The sequence below is a fragment of the Phascolarctos cinereus genome, unplaced genomic scaffold, assembly GCF_003287225.1.
Source record: "Phascolarctos cinereus isolate Bilbo 61053 unplaced genomic scaffold, phaCin_HiC Scaffold_1;HRSCAF=81, whole genome shotgun sequence".
In the NCBI taxonomy this organism is placed as follows: Eukaryota; Metazoa; Chordata; class Mammalia; order Diprotodontia; family Phascolarctidae; genus Phascolarctos; species Phascolarctos cinereus.
Window position 1 is genome coordinate 213,388,126 of NW_027555514.1, and position 17,196 is coordinate 213,405,321.

Genomic DNA, 17,196 nt, shown 5'->3' on the forward strand with positions numbered 1-17,196 from the left:
CCCTCAAAGAGGCAGTCTGGCACAGTACCTAAAGTACCTATTAGTACAAAAGTACCTATTTCCTTTATGACCTTGGGCAAGTTAGTCATGCCTCAGTTTCCCCAGCTATAAAATGAGGGAGTTGGTGTAGATGAATTATAGATGACAAGCTGGAGGAATCTTAGAGACCATCTGGTCCAAACACTTCCCTTTTCCAGCTGAGGAAACCAAGGTCTGCAGAGTGACCTTCCCAGGGTCATATCCATACCTAATTAATAGCAAAGCCAAGCTATGATCCTACACAGTCTGGAAATGCAGGCCTTTGCTGATGCCCCCTGTGCTGAGTAAAAGCACAGACACTCTACTGGGCTTGGCCTCAGTGAACAAAGCTGAACATACTGACTTGGAGCTGTCCTTCACCTAGGATCATCAAGGCTTTTCCCCAGCACAACCAGTGTGATGCACTACATACTTTACACGATTGTGATAATCAAATAAGATAAAAAATGGAAAATACTTTGGGATTTTAAAGTGCTTGCATAAATGTGACCACCCTTTTCTCTCCTAAACCTGGAGAGGTTCTTGGAGCCCTAATGCTCTCCTTTTCCTCCCTCCTTCCTTTTCTCTGTTCCTCTAAGCAAAACTTCACTCTCGAATCTTCCACTCCTTCTCCAAACTGGGCAGATTTCAGCTCTCTCCCAAACCCAGATCAGTCAGCATCACACACAGGGAGGGACTCAGCCTGGGTTCCACCAAGTGTGCACAATTTAGCCTCTAACCCACTTCCACTGGGACACAATAATAACACTTTACATTTGCACAACAAAGGCTTTCATAGACATTATCTTATTAGATTCTGGACAGTTGCCAAGGAAAGAGGGAAAGCAGGCAACTGAGGCTTAAGTGAGGCCCTCAGGTGTAAATGACAGATAACAGCTTAAAAGTGTGACCCCACCCAAGGCTATTTGCATTTTAACTGAAACCGAAGCATAAAACTATCTAGTGCAACTGGGGAAGATTTCACCCTAGAGAGGAGCCCCAGAGGTGAATGGAGGGACCATCAGATCAGCAGTCTTTTCAAGTGATGCAACTGGATGGATGATATAGACTTAGAGGAGAGAGAGAGAGAGAGAGAGAGAGAGAGAGAGAGAGGGAGGGAGAGAGAGAGTGTGTGTATGTATACGTGTTTAATGGACCTTTTGAGAAGCCTGGTGAATAGACCTTTACTCAGAATCACATTTTTAAATGTATAAGATAAGATTCACAGGATTACAAAAGAAATGAATTCTATTAAATAAGCCATAGCCAGGAAGACTTCAATCAAAGATAACATGGAACTATATTTGAAACCAGAATCTTGCAGAGGCTTCCTTAACTATTCCCTGGAATGCAGATACAAAGGGGTGTATGTGTGTGTGTGTGTGTGTGTGTGTGTGTGTGTGTGTGGGTGTATAACCCTGGCTAGTAACTCCCCCTAAAAAAGAATGGAAGCTCCTGGAAGGCAGGATGGCCTTTCTATCTCCAAGTGTCTTGCATATGATCTGTAATTTAGTCTTGGTCAGTGTAGATGCTCTTTCTAATAATGTAGATCTCAAATCTTAACTTACATGGACTTAACACATAGTAGGTGCTTAATAAATGTTTGCTGAATTGAACACAAGCATATTCAGAACCACAGTTTGTTTATTTACCTTTAACACTCTGAAAATTGACTTTTTTGGCTTTTTAAGTCATGTACAACTGTTCATGGTGTGTGTTTCTACGTGAGTACAGGAGTCTGTGTGATAGTGTGTGTGTGTGCGTGTGTGTGTGTGTGTGTGTGCTTTTTGTTACAATCCCTAAAGCCCCACTTCACTAAAGAGAAAAAGAAAACCAGCCTTTATTGTGCTAATAATTCCCAAACTTGACTTCAGTTTTCTCTGGGTCAAACATTCTTCCTTCCAAGGACCCCTCTCTTTCCCTTCTCACCCATGGCCGCTCCTCCCTTAAGTTTTCGAAGGCCAGCATTCACATGTTCAGAAAGGGAGGCTGCTGGAGTGTGGCCTCCTTGGCCTTTTGGCTTCTTGTTCTCCTGCCACTTCCCCAGTTTGGGAAGCTGGGATGTGGGGGTCTTGGTTGGGAAGTTCTCGCTCAATTTTTTTCCTCATTCGGACATTCCTTCATCTGGAATACAAAAGTAACTCTATTAGGAGATCTGGTAGGAAGACAGCTCCTTGAGAGCCGGCCCTGTCCTCTTTGCATTTGTCTCACAATAAACGTTGAATTATTGTTGAAATGAACCTCACCTAACCCACCCTAACCTTTGCCCAGGAGATCCGGAGCTGTGTGAGTGCAGGGAGGAGATGTTAGGCTGGGTGTTACACTCCATGGTCCTGCTGGTCTGTTTATGCTCAAACTTGACCCCAGAACCCATTCATCCATCCCCCATCATTCTCTCTGCCTTTCTGTCCTCTCCCTCCGCCTCAGTCCCTTCTCTGTGTCTCAGGAGGTTTCCCAGAATGCTGCTGACCTAATTCTGAGTGAGAAGTGCCTTTTAGGGAGAAGGGAAATGCTATTAAGGTGGCTTGTAGTCCTCAAAGCTCATGCAAATGGCTTAGTCTAACAACTAAAATAGAACTGAGATCCAGAGATCCCCAAATTGCCCTCTGCTCCCTTTACTGTGTTTTTTACTGCTGTAGACTGGAGAATTGTCTTAAAGGCACAGCACTCATATATTCATATCATTTGAGCTGGCAGGAACCCTAGAGACCACCTTGCTGTACTCTTTCATTTTGCAGGTGAGGAAACTGAGGCTCAGGGCATGACTCACCCAAAGTCACACAGCCAATGAGAAGAAGATAGAGGACAGAACCCAGGATGCCTGATTCCTAGGCTCTTTCAGCTCACTTTACCCAAAACCAGGAGAGTTATCTACTGGTAGACTAGAGTACCCCCTCATTCTAGACTTGGAAGTCAAAAGGATACACAATTAATCTCTCCACATCACAGGGGTTAGGGGTGCAGTGCCCCCATAATATGGAAAATCCATGTAAATTTTCTTGGTCCTCCCTTTGTACCAGAGAGAAGTCTGAATTTTTTCTTTTTCTTTTATGTGGTGTTTATAGCACCTTATTGTAAAATTTGGATTGATATAATACTACATATATATTTCATGTATTTCTGAGTATCTAAACTTTTTCTGTGTTGTCAGCTGGACTTTGTGCGTCATCTGTGACTTTCCACAAAATCCCCCTAAAATTCTCATTTAATTTCTTATGCTGACCCACAATATATCAAAACTGTGATGGGGAAAGTTACAATGTGGAAGGGATAACTGTTATTTCAAGCCCTAGCTCTAATATTTACTGGCCATTTACTAAGCAAGACACTTGTCTATCTGTTGTCAGCTGTACACTGAGGAGGAGAGGCTCATGGACCACATCCCAGGCTGAAGGGAGGTCAAGAAGGAAGAGGACTGAGAAGAGGACACTGGATTTGGCTATCGGGAGATCGTTGGAAACTTTGGGGAGAGCAGTTTGGGTGGGATGATGAGGGGAGTGGGAGGAGAGGAAGTGGCTCTCCTAGTAGAGATTGTTTTTCAGGCAATTGAGCAGGAAAGCGGAGGAGGGTTTAGTCAGTGAGGATTTTTTAGTGAGGATTTTTTAAGGATAGAGGAGACTTTGGAATGTTTGTAATTTGTGAGGAAGGAACCAGAAATAGGGAGGGATTAAAGATTAGAGACAGTTGGATGACAGAGGGGACAATCTGCTGGAGAAGATGGAAGGGGATGGGATCTAGGGTATATGTGGAAGAGTTTGCCTTGGCAAGGAGAAGGGCCACTTCATGTCTCCCCTGTTAGAAGGTGACATCCTGTGTATTTGCCTTTGTATTCCCCAGGTCTTAACACAGTGCCTGGCAAATAGTAAATGCTTAATAAATGCACGTTGATTGACTGTTGAATGACTCTTCAGGTTAAGTCATAGGGGAAAATGTCTGAGTGATGGTGATCAGAAGTGATGCCTTGTACTTCAGTACCTGAAGGGAAATGTCTGAATCCCGCTTCTTGCTCTGGTCTGGTTCCTTGCTCTCTTCACTCTTTATCTCCTCCTTTGTGCCAAGTTCAGAGGAATCCTACAAAACATAGAAATCATAGAATATTATAGCATTAAGGAATCTCCTAGGACATTTAGCCAAATGCTTTCATCTTATAGAGGAAGAAACTGAGGGGCAGACTGAGGTTGCTAGTTAGGGACAAACTAAATAGTGCAGGAAGACTCTACCTTGAAGGGCAACCCTTCTCACATCTACTGAGGACAAGATATCAAGGTGGTATCATAAAACCTTAGAGTTGTCAATAACTGAGTCCAATCTCCCCAGTGCAGGAATCCCTAACAACAAAGTTGTTATTCCTCTCCTCCCCACCCCATTATTTTATATGGCTTGTACATGCAAGGCCAAGTACAGATTCCGGTGGGCATTCCATTGGCAGGTTTTCAGGGGAGTACCCCCCTCCCCCCGAGATCTGTGCTTGGTCCTCTACTATTTAAGAGTTTTATCCACAACTTGAATAAAGGCTCGTCAGATTTGCAGGTGATACGAACCTGGGAGGGATAGAGATGACCGCACCAAAATCCCAAAGGATCTTGGCAGGGTCCCAGAGCATTAGGCAGAATCGTAGAAGAGGAAATTAGTTTGGGAACGAAACAATCAACTTTACAAGTGTAAGCTGGGGGGATGGCAGGCTCTGGAGGGCATAGCAGTGGGATGTGGTAGCCCACATTTTATATGATTAGTGGCTGCTTCTAGGAATAAGGAGGTGACCATATCAGACCTCATCTCAAGTACCAAGTTCAATCCTGAGTTTCACAGCTTAAGAGGAACATTGTAAGTTGGAGAACATTCAGAGGAGACCAACCAGGATGAATTGGAGGCCATGTCATCTATTAGTTGAAGAAACGGGGATGTTAAGCCTGAAGAAGAGCAAGACTCATTTAACAGGGGACGGGGGATAGTATCACAGCGAATCTTTGGGCCTTGGAAGGGCTGGCACATGGAAGACTGATCAGAAGTGTTCTCCTTGGTCCCAGAGGGAGATGCAGGAACTATGGATGGAGGGTACAAAAAGGTGAAAGGAGAATGGGTGTCAGGAAAAGCTTCCTTACAGTTAGCACTCTCCACAAATAGGTTGGGCTGCCTTGAGGGTCGAGGAGCCTTCTTCCTCAGAAGTCTTCAAGAAGAGACAAGATGACCAGATATTTATTGTGTGGATTCCTGGTGTGACCACTGAGATCCCCTCCAATCTTCAGATTATGTGAGTACATTGATTGCTGTTTCCTACCTGTCTGTTTACATATCACTTTCCCGAGGAACTGTGAACTCTCTGAGGGCAGAGTCCACTGCATTTTTGTCTTTGGAGTCCCAACATTGAGCACACTGCCTGACACATTAAAGGCTCTTTAATAAAGGCACATCAGAATGAACTGATTGTCAAATGGCTATTTCTTCTTGAATACTTCTTGGGATGAGAAACTCACTACCAGTTCTATTTTGGGAGAGTTCCAAGTGTTAAATTGGATAATTTTGGAACTGGAAATTGTCAAATTCAATAATTCTTTTATTGAACCACAAACTCTCCCTGTAACACACATGGCCCAAGCTCTGCTATAAAGAATAATCCTTCTTTCATATGACATCTCTTAAATAATTTGAAGAGAACAATCACATTTCACTTAAAATCACTTTTGCAGGTTGAACATCCAGGCTAAACAGAATGTCAGAGTTGCAAATCAGGTCAAATGCAATCAACCTGAGCCCAGAGTATAACCTGTCTGAGAATTTTAGCAAAAAAATTTTTGGCCTAATTAGTTAGCATGGATGGGCTAATAGTAACTAGCTGCTGTTGGGTGTTAAGATTGGATCAATTAATTATTGCTGAAGCAATTAATTACACAATCATATAATTGATATGGACCAAATGCCTATGGGTTACTGATCATTTGGCCTGCTGCTGAAAACACTTTGGTTGCCCTGATTTAGTCCAGGCCACATTCTACAAATTAAGAAAGTGAAGGCTATACTGTTCTAGCGATCCAAGGTTGCACAACTAGCTAGGGGTAGAGCTGAGGCTTGACCACTCTTTCCAATAGACCATGAATATGGTTTGGTAGGAAGAGAAACGGATTTGAAGTCAGAGCAATTCGATTAGAGTCCTGACACTTTCAACCTGGTTGATCTTTGGCAAGTCACTTAACTAGAAGGTTAACTACAGTTTTTTCACTGTAAAATGGGGATAATAATAATAATAATAAAATGATATTATTAGTAGTAATAATACTTTCCAGGGTTATTGTGAGAAGCAAATGAGATAACATATGCACAGTATTTTGTAAACCTTAAAGCTGTGCATAAATGCCATTATATTATTATCATTACTAATATTACTATTATTATGGCAGCTTGGTGGTTCAGTACATAGGATACTGGGCCTGGAATCAGGAGGATCTGAGTTCCAATCCAGCCTCAGACACTTACTAGCTGTGTGACCTTGAGCAGGTCACTTAACCTCTGTCTGCCTCAATTTTGTGAATTGTAAAATGTGGACAATAATAGCACCTATCTCCCAGGGTTGTTGTGGGGATCAAATGAGATTATATTTGTAAAGTATTCAGCCCAGCGCCTGATGCATTGTGGGTACTATGCAAATGCTTATTCCCACCTTATTATTATCATCATTGTGATTATTTTTCCTCCTTCCCAGAGATCTGAAGGTTCAACTATGTGGCCTCACCTGTGTGATCGGTAAAGTAGGGGAAACATGCTCCTTAAAACTTCTGGGACTTCCATCCTCTTGGCTGACTTCAGGGGTCTGTGATCTTGGCTTCTCAGCTGGCTTGAGATCAGGTAAGGGCCCTGGACTGGGAAGGGCTTTAGGCGGAGGTTGCTTATTGTGGGCTATAAAAGCTTTGAAACTAGGCATTCTCTCCCTTACTGGGCCTGATCCTTCATTAGGGGATAGGGGTTGGGAGACTCCTGGGGTTGGTAATGGAATCTCCTTGGGAGAAGGCAAGATTCCAGGGGACACTGGAGCTGTGCAAGAGGGGGAACCTTCATCTTGCAGCTCAGCCTGAACTACAGAAGAGGGTCGTGACCTAGCTGGGCCATTGCAGGGTGACAGAAACTTTTCTTCAACACTGGGGTCATCTATGTCCCCTCTCTTCTCTTCTTCAAAGGGGTCATCATGGAATTCAGGGGAGTCTTCCTTCTGGGATAGTTCCGTAGCTGGAGCATTTTCATCTTCCAAGACTGACTCTTTTTCCCTCTTCAAGGAAAAGAGGGAGGTGACAGTAGGAGGAGGGCTTCTGGAAGAGGGGCTGATAGGAGAGGGACTTCTGGAAGAAGAACTCATAGGAGAAGGACTACTGGGGGAGGTGAGAGGGCTGCCCTCCCCAGAAGTTATGGAAACACTGGATCTAGGGATTGGAGATGAGATGACCAAGGAGCTTCGCTGCCTAAAAAGAGAAAAGAGATTGTTTTAAGTCAGTCCAACCAACAAAAATTTATTTAGAATCATAACTTCAGAGCTGAAAGAGACCTTCCTATTTGCTTTCCTGATCACCTGGTCAGACCCTCTCATATTAGAGGCAGGAAAACCAAAGCCAGAAGTGGCCAGGTGACTTTTCTAGGAGAAGCAGCATTATAAAATATAGTGGGAAAAAGCATTAGATGGGGAGCCAGAGGTTGGGAGCTTGAATCTCCAGCTCTGCCACCTATCAACTGTGGACTTTGACAAGTCTGTTGACTTTTGGGGACCTCAGTTTCCCCTCTCTTCTATGATCCTGAAATTCCATGTACATTTTCTCTCTTGATAATCTCAGGATCAGTAAGGAACGAGGAGGGGACTGGCTTAGTTGCGGGGAATAATGTAAGAGGCCATAAAGGTAGATGGTGGAGGATCTCACTTTCCCTCCAAGGCAGAGGGGAGTCACTGAAGGCTTTTGATCCAGGGTATAATACTATCAGACTGAGGGCATGAGAGGGCAGGATGAAGTGAAGAGAAACTGAGGACATTGAGGAAGGGGGAATAGTTTAAAGGCTATTGTGAAGTGGTCTTGGTCAAGGCCACTGGGAGCCGGGGTAGGGCGGTGGCAGACCAGACCAGACATCGCGGCACTCAGGTAGGACCAGGGAGACCCAGAGGCAGAATTCTAGCCAGCGACTGGGTCATTTTTCAGCTGATATTCCCCAGTGCCCAGAAGGATGCCCTGCACTTAGTGAGAGCTTAATACATGTCTGTGGCAGTGAATTAAGGAACTGTGCTAGGGCCTTTGGAGATCCCTGGCTAATGAGAAAAGTGACTTATCCTCAGTCATCTATCTCATCTTTCTTGGGCTTCAGTTTCTTCACTGGAAAAAAAGTGGGTTGGAGCAAATGATTTCCAGGGGGCCTTCTAGCTGTGATATGTTGTATACCTATGAGTTCTGAGCTCCCAGAACAGAAGGAGAACCAGAGAAAGAGGAATAAATGACATAGCAAAGGGAAATCAGATGTGTTCTGTGAAAGGAAGTTAATACTGGAAGGGACCAAACAATCCATGGAGCGTGTGTAACGTGCTCAGCTGCAAGCTGAGCACCTGCTCAAGTAATGCTCTGACAGGTGCCTTCCCAGAGGTAGCTAATTTGGAGTCAGTTTTCAAGAAGTGCCAGTGGAGCGGGGGCTGCCCCAAAGGGTGTTGGAATAGCCTAGGGGAAGGGGCAGCTAGGTGGCTCAGTGGATAGAGCACCGGCCCTGAAGTCAGGAGGACCTGAGTTCAAATCCAGCCTCAGACCAAACACTTGACACTTATTAGCTGTGTGACCCTGGGCAAGTCATTTAACCCCAACTGCCTAAAAAAAAAATAGCCTAGGGGAAAGCTTGCTAACCAGGTCTCAAATTTAGAGACTGTAGGGCTTTGATTGGCTGGAGCACAGCTTCCCATGGGGGTGGGGGAGGTAATGGTTATTAATTGGGCCGTCCTCCCAGAGAGGCTTAGGTCATTTTACTCTCAGTGGCCAAGGGAGGCAGTGGTGGTTAAGGAGGTATATCTCTCATCTCTACTGCATTTTAATATCTGTAGGAGACTATGGCAGGTTAAATTAACTCAGCAGGAATTTATCAGGCCCCTACCCAGTCCAAGCTCTACAGTTTGGCTTTAACTTCCCTTTCCAGGCCTATTTTCCATTACTCCCCCCTCCCCTGAACAAAGTGCTTGAGCCAGATAAGATCATTCACCACTCCCTGAATAATTTCTCATCCCAAAAACATGAAATTCTTCTCTCCCTCAGTTTCTACCTGCTGAAATCCTATTCCTCCTTCCAGATGGGCATGCTTTGAATGGCTCCTCCACGAAGCCTCCCCTAGGCCACTGCCACATGTAATCTATTTCTCTCAAAGCACTTTTCTTATGCCTTTGTTTTGCAGCATTATGTTTCTTTGTATCCACTTCTTATTTTCCCCTTTAGATTGTAGTGAAAGTAATAGCTAACATCTCTATGGAACATTTTACATACCTCATTTGCCCTTAGAAGGGAGGAGGTACCATAAGTTTGATTACCTCCATTTACAGAAGAGGACACGGAGACTCAAAGGGTCTTGCCCATGGCCACCTAGCTAGTAGGTGGCAAAGGCAGAATTCACACCTATGTCTTTCATGACTATCTTGAGCCTAGAACGCACTACGTGCTCCATAAATGTTTGTTGACTTGACTTTGGAGATACACAGGAAAATGAGTCATGGTCCCTATCCTTCCAATAAATGACAATTTAGTGGGTGTGTGTTGGGGAAAGTAGGAGGGGGAAGGGGGAGAGAGGAGAGGGGAGAGAGAGAGAAAAAAAATAAAAATAGACCAATAACAGGAGGAATTAAGGACCAGAGTAGTGATGCAGCATGATATGGCATGGCTGCTTGCCAGATATGTGGCACAGTATTTCTATTCTACTGTTCAGGGCCGCACTCAGATCTCCTCTCCCCCACGAAGGCTTTCCTGATCACTCCAGTTCTTCTCTGAATCTCTGTAGTGCTTGCTGTCTGTGCCATCCACCTGAACATGGTTAGTCTGTCTTTTAAGCGCACATCCCCCCTCCCTCCCCAGGGCCTAGGTTCTGCCAGGGCAGGAGGGTTAATGATCCACACAGTAGGTGCTTAGTCAATATTTTTCAATAACAATTTGTGTTGATTATGGTAAGAGCTATAAGTTTGGAAGAAGGAGAGATAATGGGCCTAGCATGGTCATAGAAGCTTCGTACAAGAGGTAGAGCCTGGACTGGGTTTTGAAGGACGAGTGGGATTACTTACAAGCAGAAAAGAGAGAGCAGTCCAAGAAGAGGGTGGAAGGGAACTGTATGAGCAAAGACACACAGGCAGGAAATGTACTTGGTGTGTGGTGAAGGCAGAAAGGAAGTGACAACAGTAAGTAGCGCTATTTGGCTGGAAAGGAGGGGTCACATAAAGGAATCTTATATAAACTTTGGAACACAACACATCTATGAAGGGATACATACTCACCTACCCACCATAGGGAATGCCATGACTTTGGATTGAAGGAGGAGAAGGGGATGGAGGTGGGGAAGGGAAAAGGAGAGAGAAGGGAAAGACACAGAGAAGGAGCAAAGTTGACTCTGTGACAGAAAAAGACACCAAAGATTGCTCACTTGGACACTCCCTTGACCACAAAGACTTTGCTGGAATACTGCTTCTCCAGTTTGCTCATCACTTCATATAGGTCATGGTTCAGCTACAGTCAACAAAAGAAAAAAGGAGGTAATGGTTGTAATAGTTCAGCTTGGGCCATCTTCTCTGAGATGCCCAGCTCTATCCCTTTTCTTCTTCCCAACACTCCTCTATGTTCCTTTTCTCCTGAAAACCTATGGAATCCACTCCTTTTTCAGTAACAATGTTCAGAGCTCCAGCCAGTTACCCCCAAGCTCTTTTGGGGTCTTTGTGCTCTGTGTGTGCATCCCATTTCCCTGGCTATTGTTGGGAGCTCCCAAAAGAAGTCTAGGGACCGAGTCTGCTCCCAGCATAAGTTTATTAATAATTATTAATAATAATTAATAACCATTACCCCCCCACCCCCATGGGAAGCTGTGCTCCAGCCAATCAAAGCCCTGCAGTCTCTAAATTTGAGACCTGGTTAGCAAGCTTTCCCCCAGGTGGTTTTTTTTTTTTTTAGGCAATTGGGGTTAAGTGATTTGCCCAGGGTCACACAGCTAGTAAGTAAGGGTGGTGTTTAGGGTGGAACAATCAGGCATATGAGCATTTGCTTACTGATACACTGTCTTCTGAACCTGCCTAGACTTAGCCAGGAGCACAGAGAAACTCTGTGGGGCCCCTTATTCACAGCCATTCTTCTGGCCCCCTAGTGACTGCATGCCAAGTCACTCAAGCTGGGAGCACCAGCTCTTCTTCACAATGCCCTTTGGTAACAGCATGCAGTTAACTTTCCATTACCCCTCTGTGGTTTATCTATGTTGTAAATGGAATATATGCAGGTGGCATCTAATTCTGTGTGTTGGTTCCTTCATTCTGTTTCTGTTTTGATATTAAATAAGCAAATCCCACCTGGCTAGAGGGCAACTTGTCAGATTCCTACTTCTGGCAAGGGGTAGACTAGATGACCTTCCAATGCTGCTTTTTTAGCATACTCTGAAATCATCATTAAGCCAAAGAAATCCTTCCCTCAAAGAGAGAGATTTCAACTTAACATAAGGAAGAACTTTCTAATAACTGATAACCATTCAAAAGTGGTATGGGCTTCATTGGAGTTGTTAAAGCAGGCCTGCACAACCTGCAGCCCAAAGGCCTTCCTCTACGTTTTTCTCAGGCCTCCCGAAATCCTTTGGCGTGCCACAGGTTGTACAGGCCTGTGTTAAAGCAAAGGCCAGATATTGGAATACTGTAAAGAAGATTCATATTTCAGGTACAGCTTAAATTAAGTGACCCCTAAGTCCCTCTCAACTCAATGATTCTGTGACTTTGGCAGCAACAGAGGGCCTCTGCTTTGGAGGTTTGGATGCTTCAAGACCCAGGAGGAAGGAAGCAAAGATGTGGGTCCAGATATAAAAGAATCTGGGAATTCTACAAGTAGGAAGGATATGAGACATCATTTGGCCTATCCTTTCTTCTGCCTAAAAGGACTGCCCAAATCCAGCCAAGGGACCAGAGAAACTCTCCCAGGATTTAAAAACTGACCTTTACCCAGATGGAGATGCCATGATTCACACCTTTCAATCTCAAGCAACTTTCTTTATCGGGAGGTTTTTCCATAAGAAGAGACATCGCAATCTGCTTGGTTGCTAAACCCTAGAGACAGCTTGACTCCTTTCCATCTGACTTGCAGCTGCAACCTTTCATATGTACTGTCTCACTCATTTGAATGTAAGCTCCCCAGGTCAGGGACTGTCTTCTACTTCTACCCCCAAAGCTCAGCACACAGTAAATACTTAATAAATAATAAATTCATGTATAAATTTAACCCAACCTAGATCCTCTCATTTTAGTATAACTCTGGCCTAGAGGTCTTCATTGTGCATGTGTTTGTGTGCATATCTAAGTGCTCGCGTGTGTGTGTTATTCTGTGCGACTGAAACAGGACACACTAATCCATGGATGCTACTTCATCCCATCTACCATGGGCCTCACAACCAGCCCCAGAAACCCCCATCATCATCATCTCAGTTGGCCAATGGCTTCTTACCTTGCTCATTTCCTTGTAGAAAACATCCCGGAGGTTGGAGATGTTCTGGAAGATGGTCACATAGCAGCCAATTCGGCTAATGGGGAATAGAGCAGAGCCAGGCAAAGCAAACAGCAGGTGAGCACCCAGGAAGAAAGGGCAGGTAGCTAATATTTATAAAACAGATGGGAGAGGCTGCATGCTATAATGGAGAGAGCATTGGCTATAGAGTCTGAGGCCCTGGATCTGTCACTAATTCTGTGACAAGTCCCTTTGCTTCTAAGGGAGCTCAGGCGTTTTGGTCTGTAATATGTGCCACATCTATCCTGCAGGATGCTGTGAGGATCAAATGATTGATAATGACAGTCATTCATACCATGGAATTAGTTCTGTAGTTTACAAATGATGGAGTGATGGAACCTGGACCTCTAAAAGGAAAAGACCATATCTTTGAAAGCAACCCAGTTTCTGAATTTTCCCATACATTTCAGTAGCCCAGATCACTGGCCTCCTGCCCAAAGCATCTGATCCACTCCAGCCCACCTAGATCACTTAATTATCTTGCTAGACAGTCCTTTCACCATTGTACCTGGCCCACCCCTTTTATATATAAGCATTAGTCTCACTCCCATTACATTGCAGGTTCACTGGGAACCCTGCCCACTTCTATTGGTGTTACTACAATAAACCTTGCCACTTTGACTGGAAGACAGGTCGAGTGCCTGAATTCATTCTAGGCGGACACACCCTGCACCCTGACATTTCGGGGTTTTGGGCTTCCCAGCAACTGCAAACTGCATCACAAAGAGCTCTTCCTACAACCACTTGGATAAGGTTGGTACTATAAGCATTATTACCTCCATTTTAGAGATGAGGAAACCAAGACTCAAGAGATGATTTGTCTATGGTCACAGAACCTAGCGTTAAGAGCTAGGATTTGAACCTGGCTCTGATTCTGAATCCAAGGCTCTTTGCTCCATAGAACAGGCCCTTCTCTAACCCTCCCCCTATACTCCACCCAAAATTCCAGAACCACTTCTACCTCCTCATGTCTGAAGTCTCCAGAGTCCTGCGGTTGGGGGGTAATCAAATCCTCAAGGAAGAGGGGGAGAGAGTGGAAGGGAGCACTGATAGCCCAGGAACTCTGGCACCAAAACAGGCTGGATTTCCAGATTAATAAGATAGTTTGCCCATCACGGAAGGTGGTATTATTACTATGATGAATACTTTCTATGACACCTGTGCTCCCCAAAGCCGTGTCTATAAATCAGTGTTTATAAACTGAATCCCATTTTAAATGCCTCAGGAGATCTCACTATTTCAAAAAATTTCAGTTCAACTAAATTTGATTCTATGCAAATTTTATTTAAAGGAATATTATGCTTTTGTAAAGTGAAGAGTCCTTCACAATGCACACTCCCTCCTTTAGTTATATTTTGTACTAATCTGGAGGTTCATGCTTGGTTTTGTTTAAAGCAATATATTTGTACAAGAAACTGCACTATTATCATCAACTGATTTTGTATGGCATGTAAAAACGTGTCAAGCTGCCCTTTCACATCTTGCATCTCTCTTTAGCCTGAAAGCCTTGAGAATCAAGGAGGGCAGGGTTTATTACAGATCGGGAAACCAGTGCCCATATTTGCCAGGGGTCACTAAGTGAGTCAGAGGCAGGGGCTAACGAGGTCTTTTGGAGACTCTGGACAACCAGGCTAATGAGGCTCTTTTCCAGGTACCACATCCTTGCGCAGTGGGAAGCACCATGGCTCCCACTTATACTTTTGCACTTCTCCGAGTCCCTGGATCCTTTTACCTGCTGTAGAGAAGAGGCAGTTCTTCCTGTAGCTCCCGGTTCAGGTCCTCAAACACCGTCTGTGCTTTGACAAACTCCTCCTCTGCCTGGGGTGGGGGTGAGGGCAGGATGCCAGAAAGGTGAGCCTATGGCCCCCCCGCCCCGCCCCTGGTGTTGTCTTCTCCCACTGCAGCACCCATCCAGGAGCCACCACACTCAGGGTTCCCAGACACGGAGGAAGGGTGGACTAAAACTCTCATCCAGCTCCCAGACTGGAGGCTTCTCCTGCTCTTATTACCTTGAGGGTTTTAGCCTCATCCTTCTTCTTGGCATTCTGTACTGCTTCGAGGTGGTGCCGGGCACTATCATAATCTACTAGTTTCCGACCTCGCTTGGAAATTCTCTCCTGGTCCAGAAAAGAATGAAAAAGGAATGAAGCAGAGCCAAGGAAACAGTATCTACAGTGACTATAACAATGTGAATAGAAGGAATTGAACCGCACCCCAAATAAAAAAAAAATAAATATAATAAAATTGTAAAGATTGAGCAGGACTCAATGAATGGTTCTGAGAGAATGCCCCCAAGCCACCCCTTGGTGGAAATGGGAGGTCCACAGGAGTTAACATTACATGGTTTTCAGACTTTTTCAATGCATCGATCAGATGTGCTGATTTTTTTCCTCTCTAAAAGAATACTATTTGGGATAACTGTGGTGATGCAAAAAAAAAAAGAAAAAGAAAAAGAAAATATCAATACAAATTTATTTTTAAAAGAAAGAAAGAAAGGCCCAAACTTCAGGTGGGATGAAGAGCAGAGCACTGGCTTCTTAGTAGGACACCTGGGTCCTAGTATTACCTGGCTATCTAACAGAGTTGTAAATGGACCCAAGAACACAACCTGCATCCTAACCCAGGAAGGAATAGCAGGTAAGGAAGTACAATTAAATAGGGAAGTGCAGGCTTGGGGAAGTCCTGAGAAACTGTCCTGATTTAGAATAGCCATAGATATTCAGCCCTTAGACTCCTCTTTAAAACTTCCTGGAGAAAGAATCAGCTCATATAAAGGTCACTGGGCCATTGACATGGGAAGGCAGTGGGATACAGCAGAAGCAACATGAGATTTGTAGAATCTTGTAGAAGCCCATGGCTTGGAATCTTAGCCCTGCTCCTGCCTGTCTGCCTGCCTGTGTGAGACTGGCTGCTCTGACCTAAGGCAGTCCCAAACTCAAGCCAACCTAATTCTCACATTAAACCAAGCCTTGAATTTAAATATAACCTCTCTTGGCCTCAGAGGGTTGTACTAAATGATCTTTAAAGTCCTCTCTGGTGTGATCATATGAAAGCTTTGAGAAAGCCTGTCTCAGCCCCACTCAAACTATAAGTCTAGAGATTCTGGGAGTCTAAAAACTATGGCCTCCAAAGGTTTCTAGAAAAATAAAGTTTATCAAATCAGCACAGTGAACTAGTAGGGCAGTGGGGCCAAACCACTGCCATTGCTGCTCTTGGATATTTGATACCACCAGCTATGGTTTTAAAGGGTAGCATGGATAGAGTGTCAGGAAGAACTAGGTTCCAGTCCCACTTTCTATACATACTGGCTGGGTGATGGTAGACAAATCACTTAACCAATCTGAGGCTAAGTGGATGCTACCTATAGGAGCTACCTTGTGGTGTAGTTGTGAGACTGAAATGAGATCACTGGCGTAAAGTGCTATGTACATCAATTACTGTCATTGGTAGCTAGCTGGCAATTAGCATAAATATAAAATGGTGCTTCAACAACATAGGCTTCTGACCATGTGTCCTGAAATACCCACACCCCTTGGCCTGGAACCACTGGCTATAGCCTGGGGCAGAGGGACTTCTGTGGGAAGGTGAATAGCACTTTTCCTCTCTGGCAAGTGCACCTCTATTCTCTTTTTTTTCCCCTCCTAGTCCCCCTTTCTATCTTATTTTTCCTTCCTTTCTTCCTTCTTATGTTCCTTTATTCTCTCCTGCCTATGTCTTAGCCCCAGAATTGGAAATCATAGAATTTAGGATCTGGCTAGGACCTTCAAAATGATCCAGTGCAGTGTTTCTCACTCTGATTAAGCCACAGAATGCCTTTAGCCTTGGAAATGGTCGCCCTGTGGGCCTGGGCAAATAGGCTATCTCACCTACAAGGTGATGGACAGTTTGGAGCAAAGTAAGAGAAATGAAGGCTAACCCAAAATGGGCACATATGATAGACATTCTTGACAATGCCTAAATTCATATTTAATGCTTTACTGAGGAAAATATTACTAACACCAACCTTTTCTTAGAGAACTGCTATTCTTAGCACACAGACATGAGTTCTTTCATATAATTTGGATCTAGTCCAATCCCCCTAACTTGGAGAACAGGAACCATGAGGCCCAAGGAGGTAAATGGACTCCTTTAGGGCCACAAAAAGAGTGTGAATTAGAACAGAGATCTTTCTACTCTAAGATATTGTAGATTCACAGGGGCTTCTCTGACCCAACCCAACATTGAACGAAGTCTTGAACTTAAACATAACCTAATGTTATCTTTAACCCTCTGATCTAACCTCAAGTGTTACCTTCAGTCCTAGTCCTTCATCTAATCTCTTAACCCTAACTTGAGCTCCCATCATTCTCCCCCTCCCCAGGCCAATGGCAGAACTCTCCTGGTGCTTTGTACCTCTTTTAGAAACTATCACACCCTATTCTGGTTTGTAGTTGTTTGTGTAATGGTC

General features: G+C 44.3%; 1 protein-coding gene across 2 annotated transcripts in view; it reads right to left on the minus strand.

Annotated features, from left to right (window-relative positions):
- Positions 1–1,644: 1,644 nt before the first annotated feature.
- Positions 1,645–17,196, minus strand: part of BIN2 (bridging integrator 2) — a 49,902-nt gene continuing 34,350 nt past the window's right edge. For both annotated transcript variants that reach the window (XM_020966174.2, XM_020966175.2), the window contains exons 6-12: positions 14,759–14,866; positions 14,482–14,567; positions 12,690–12,765; positions 10,645–10,727; positions 6,746–7,466; positions 3,994–4,089; positions 1,645–2,142 (exon numbers count right to left, since the gene is read on the minus strand). In XM_020966174.2, coding sequence (XP_020821833.1) covers positions 2,110–2,142; positions 3,994–4,089; positions 6,746–7,466; positions 10,645–10,727; positions 12,690–12,765; positions 14,482–14,567; positions 14,759–14,866 — 1,203 coding nt within the window. In that variant the 3' untranslated portion in view covers positions 1,645–2,109. The remainder of the gene's footprint in view (positions 2,143–3,993; positions 4,090–6,745; positions 7,467–10,644; positions 10,728–12,689; positions 12,766–14,481; positions 14,568–14,758; positions 14,867–17,196) is intronic.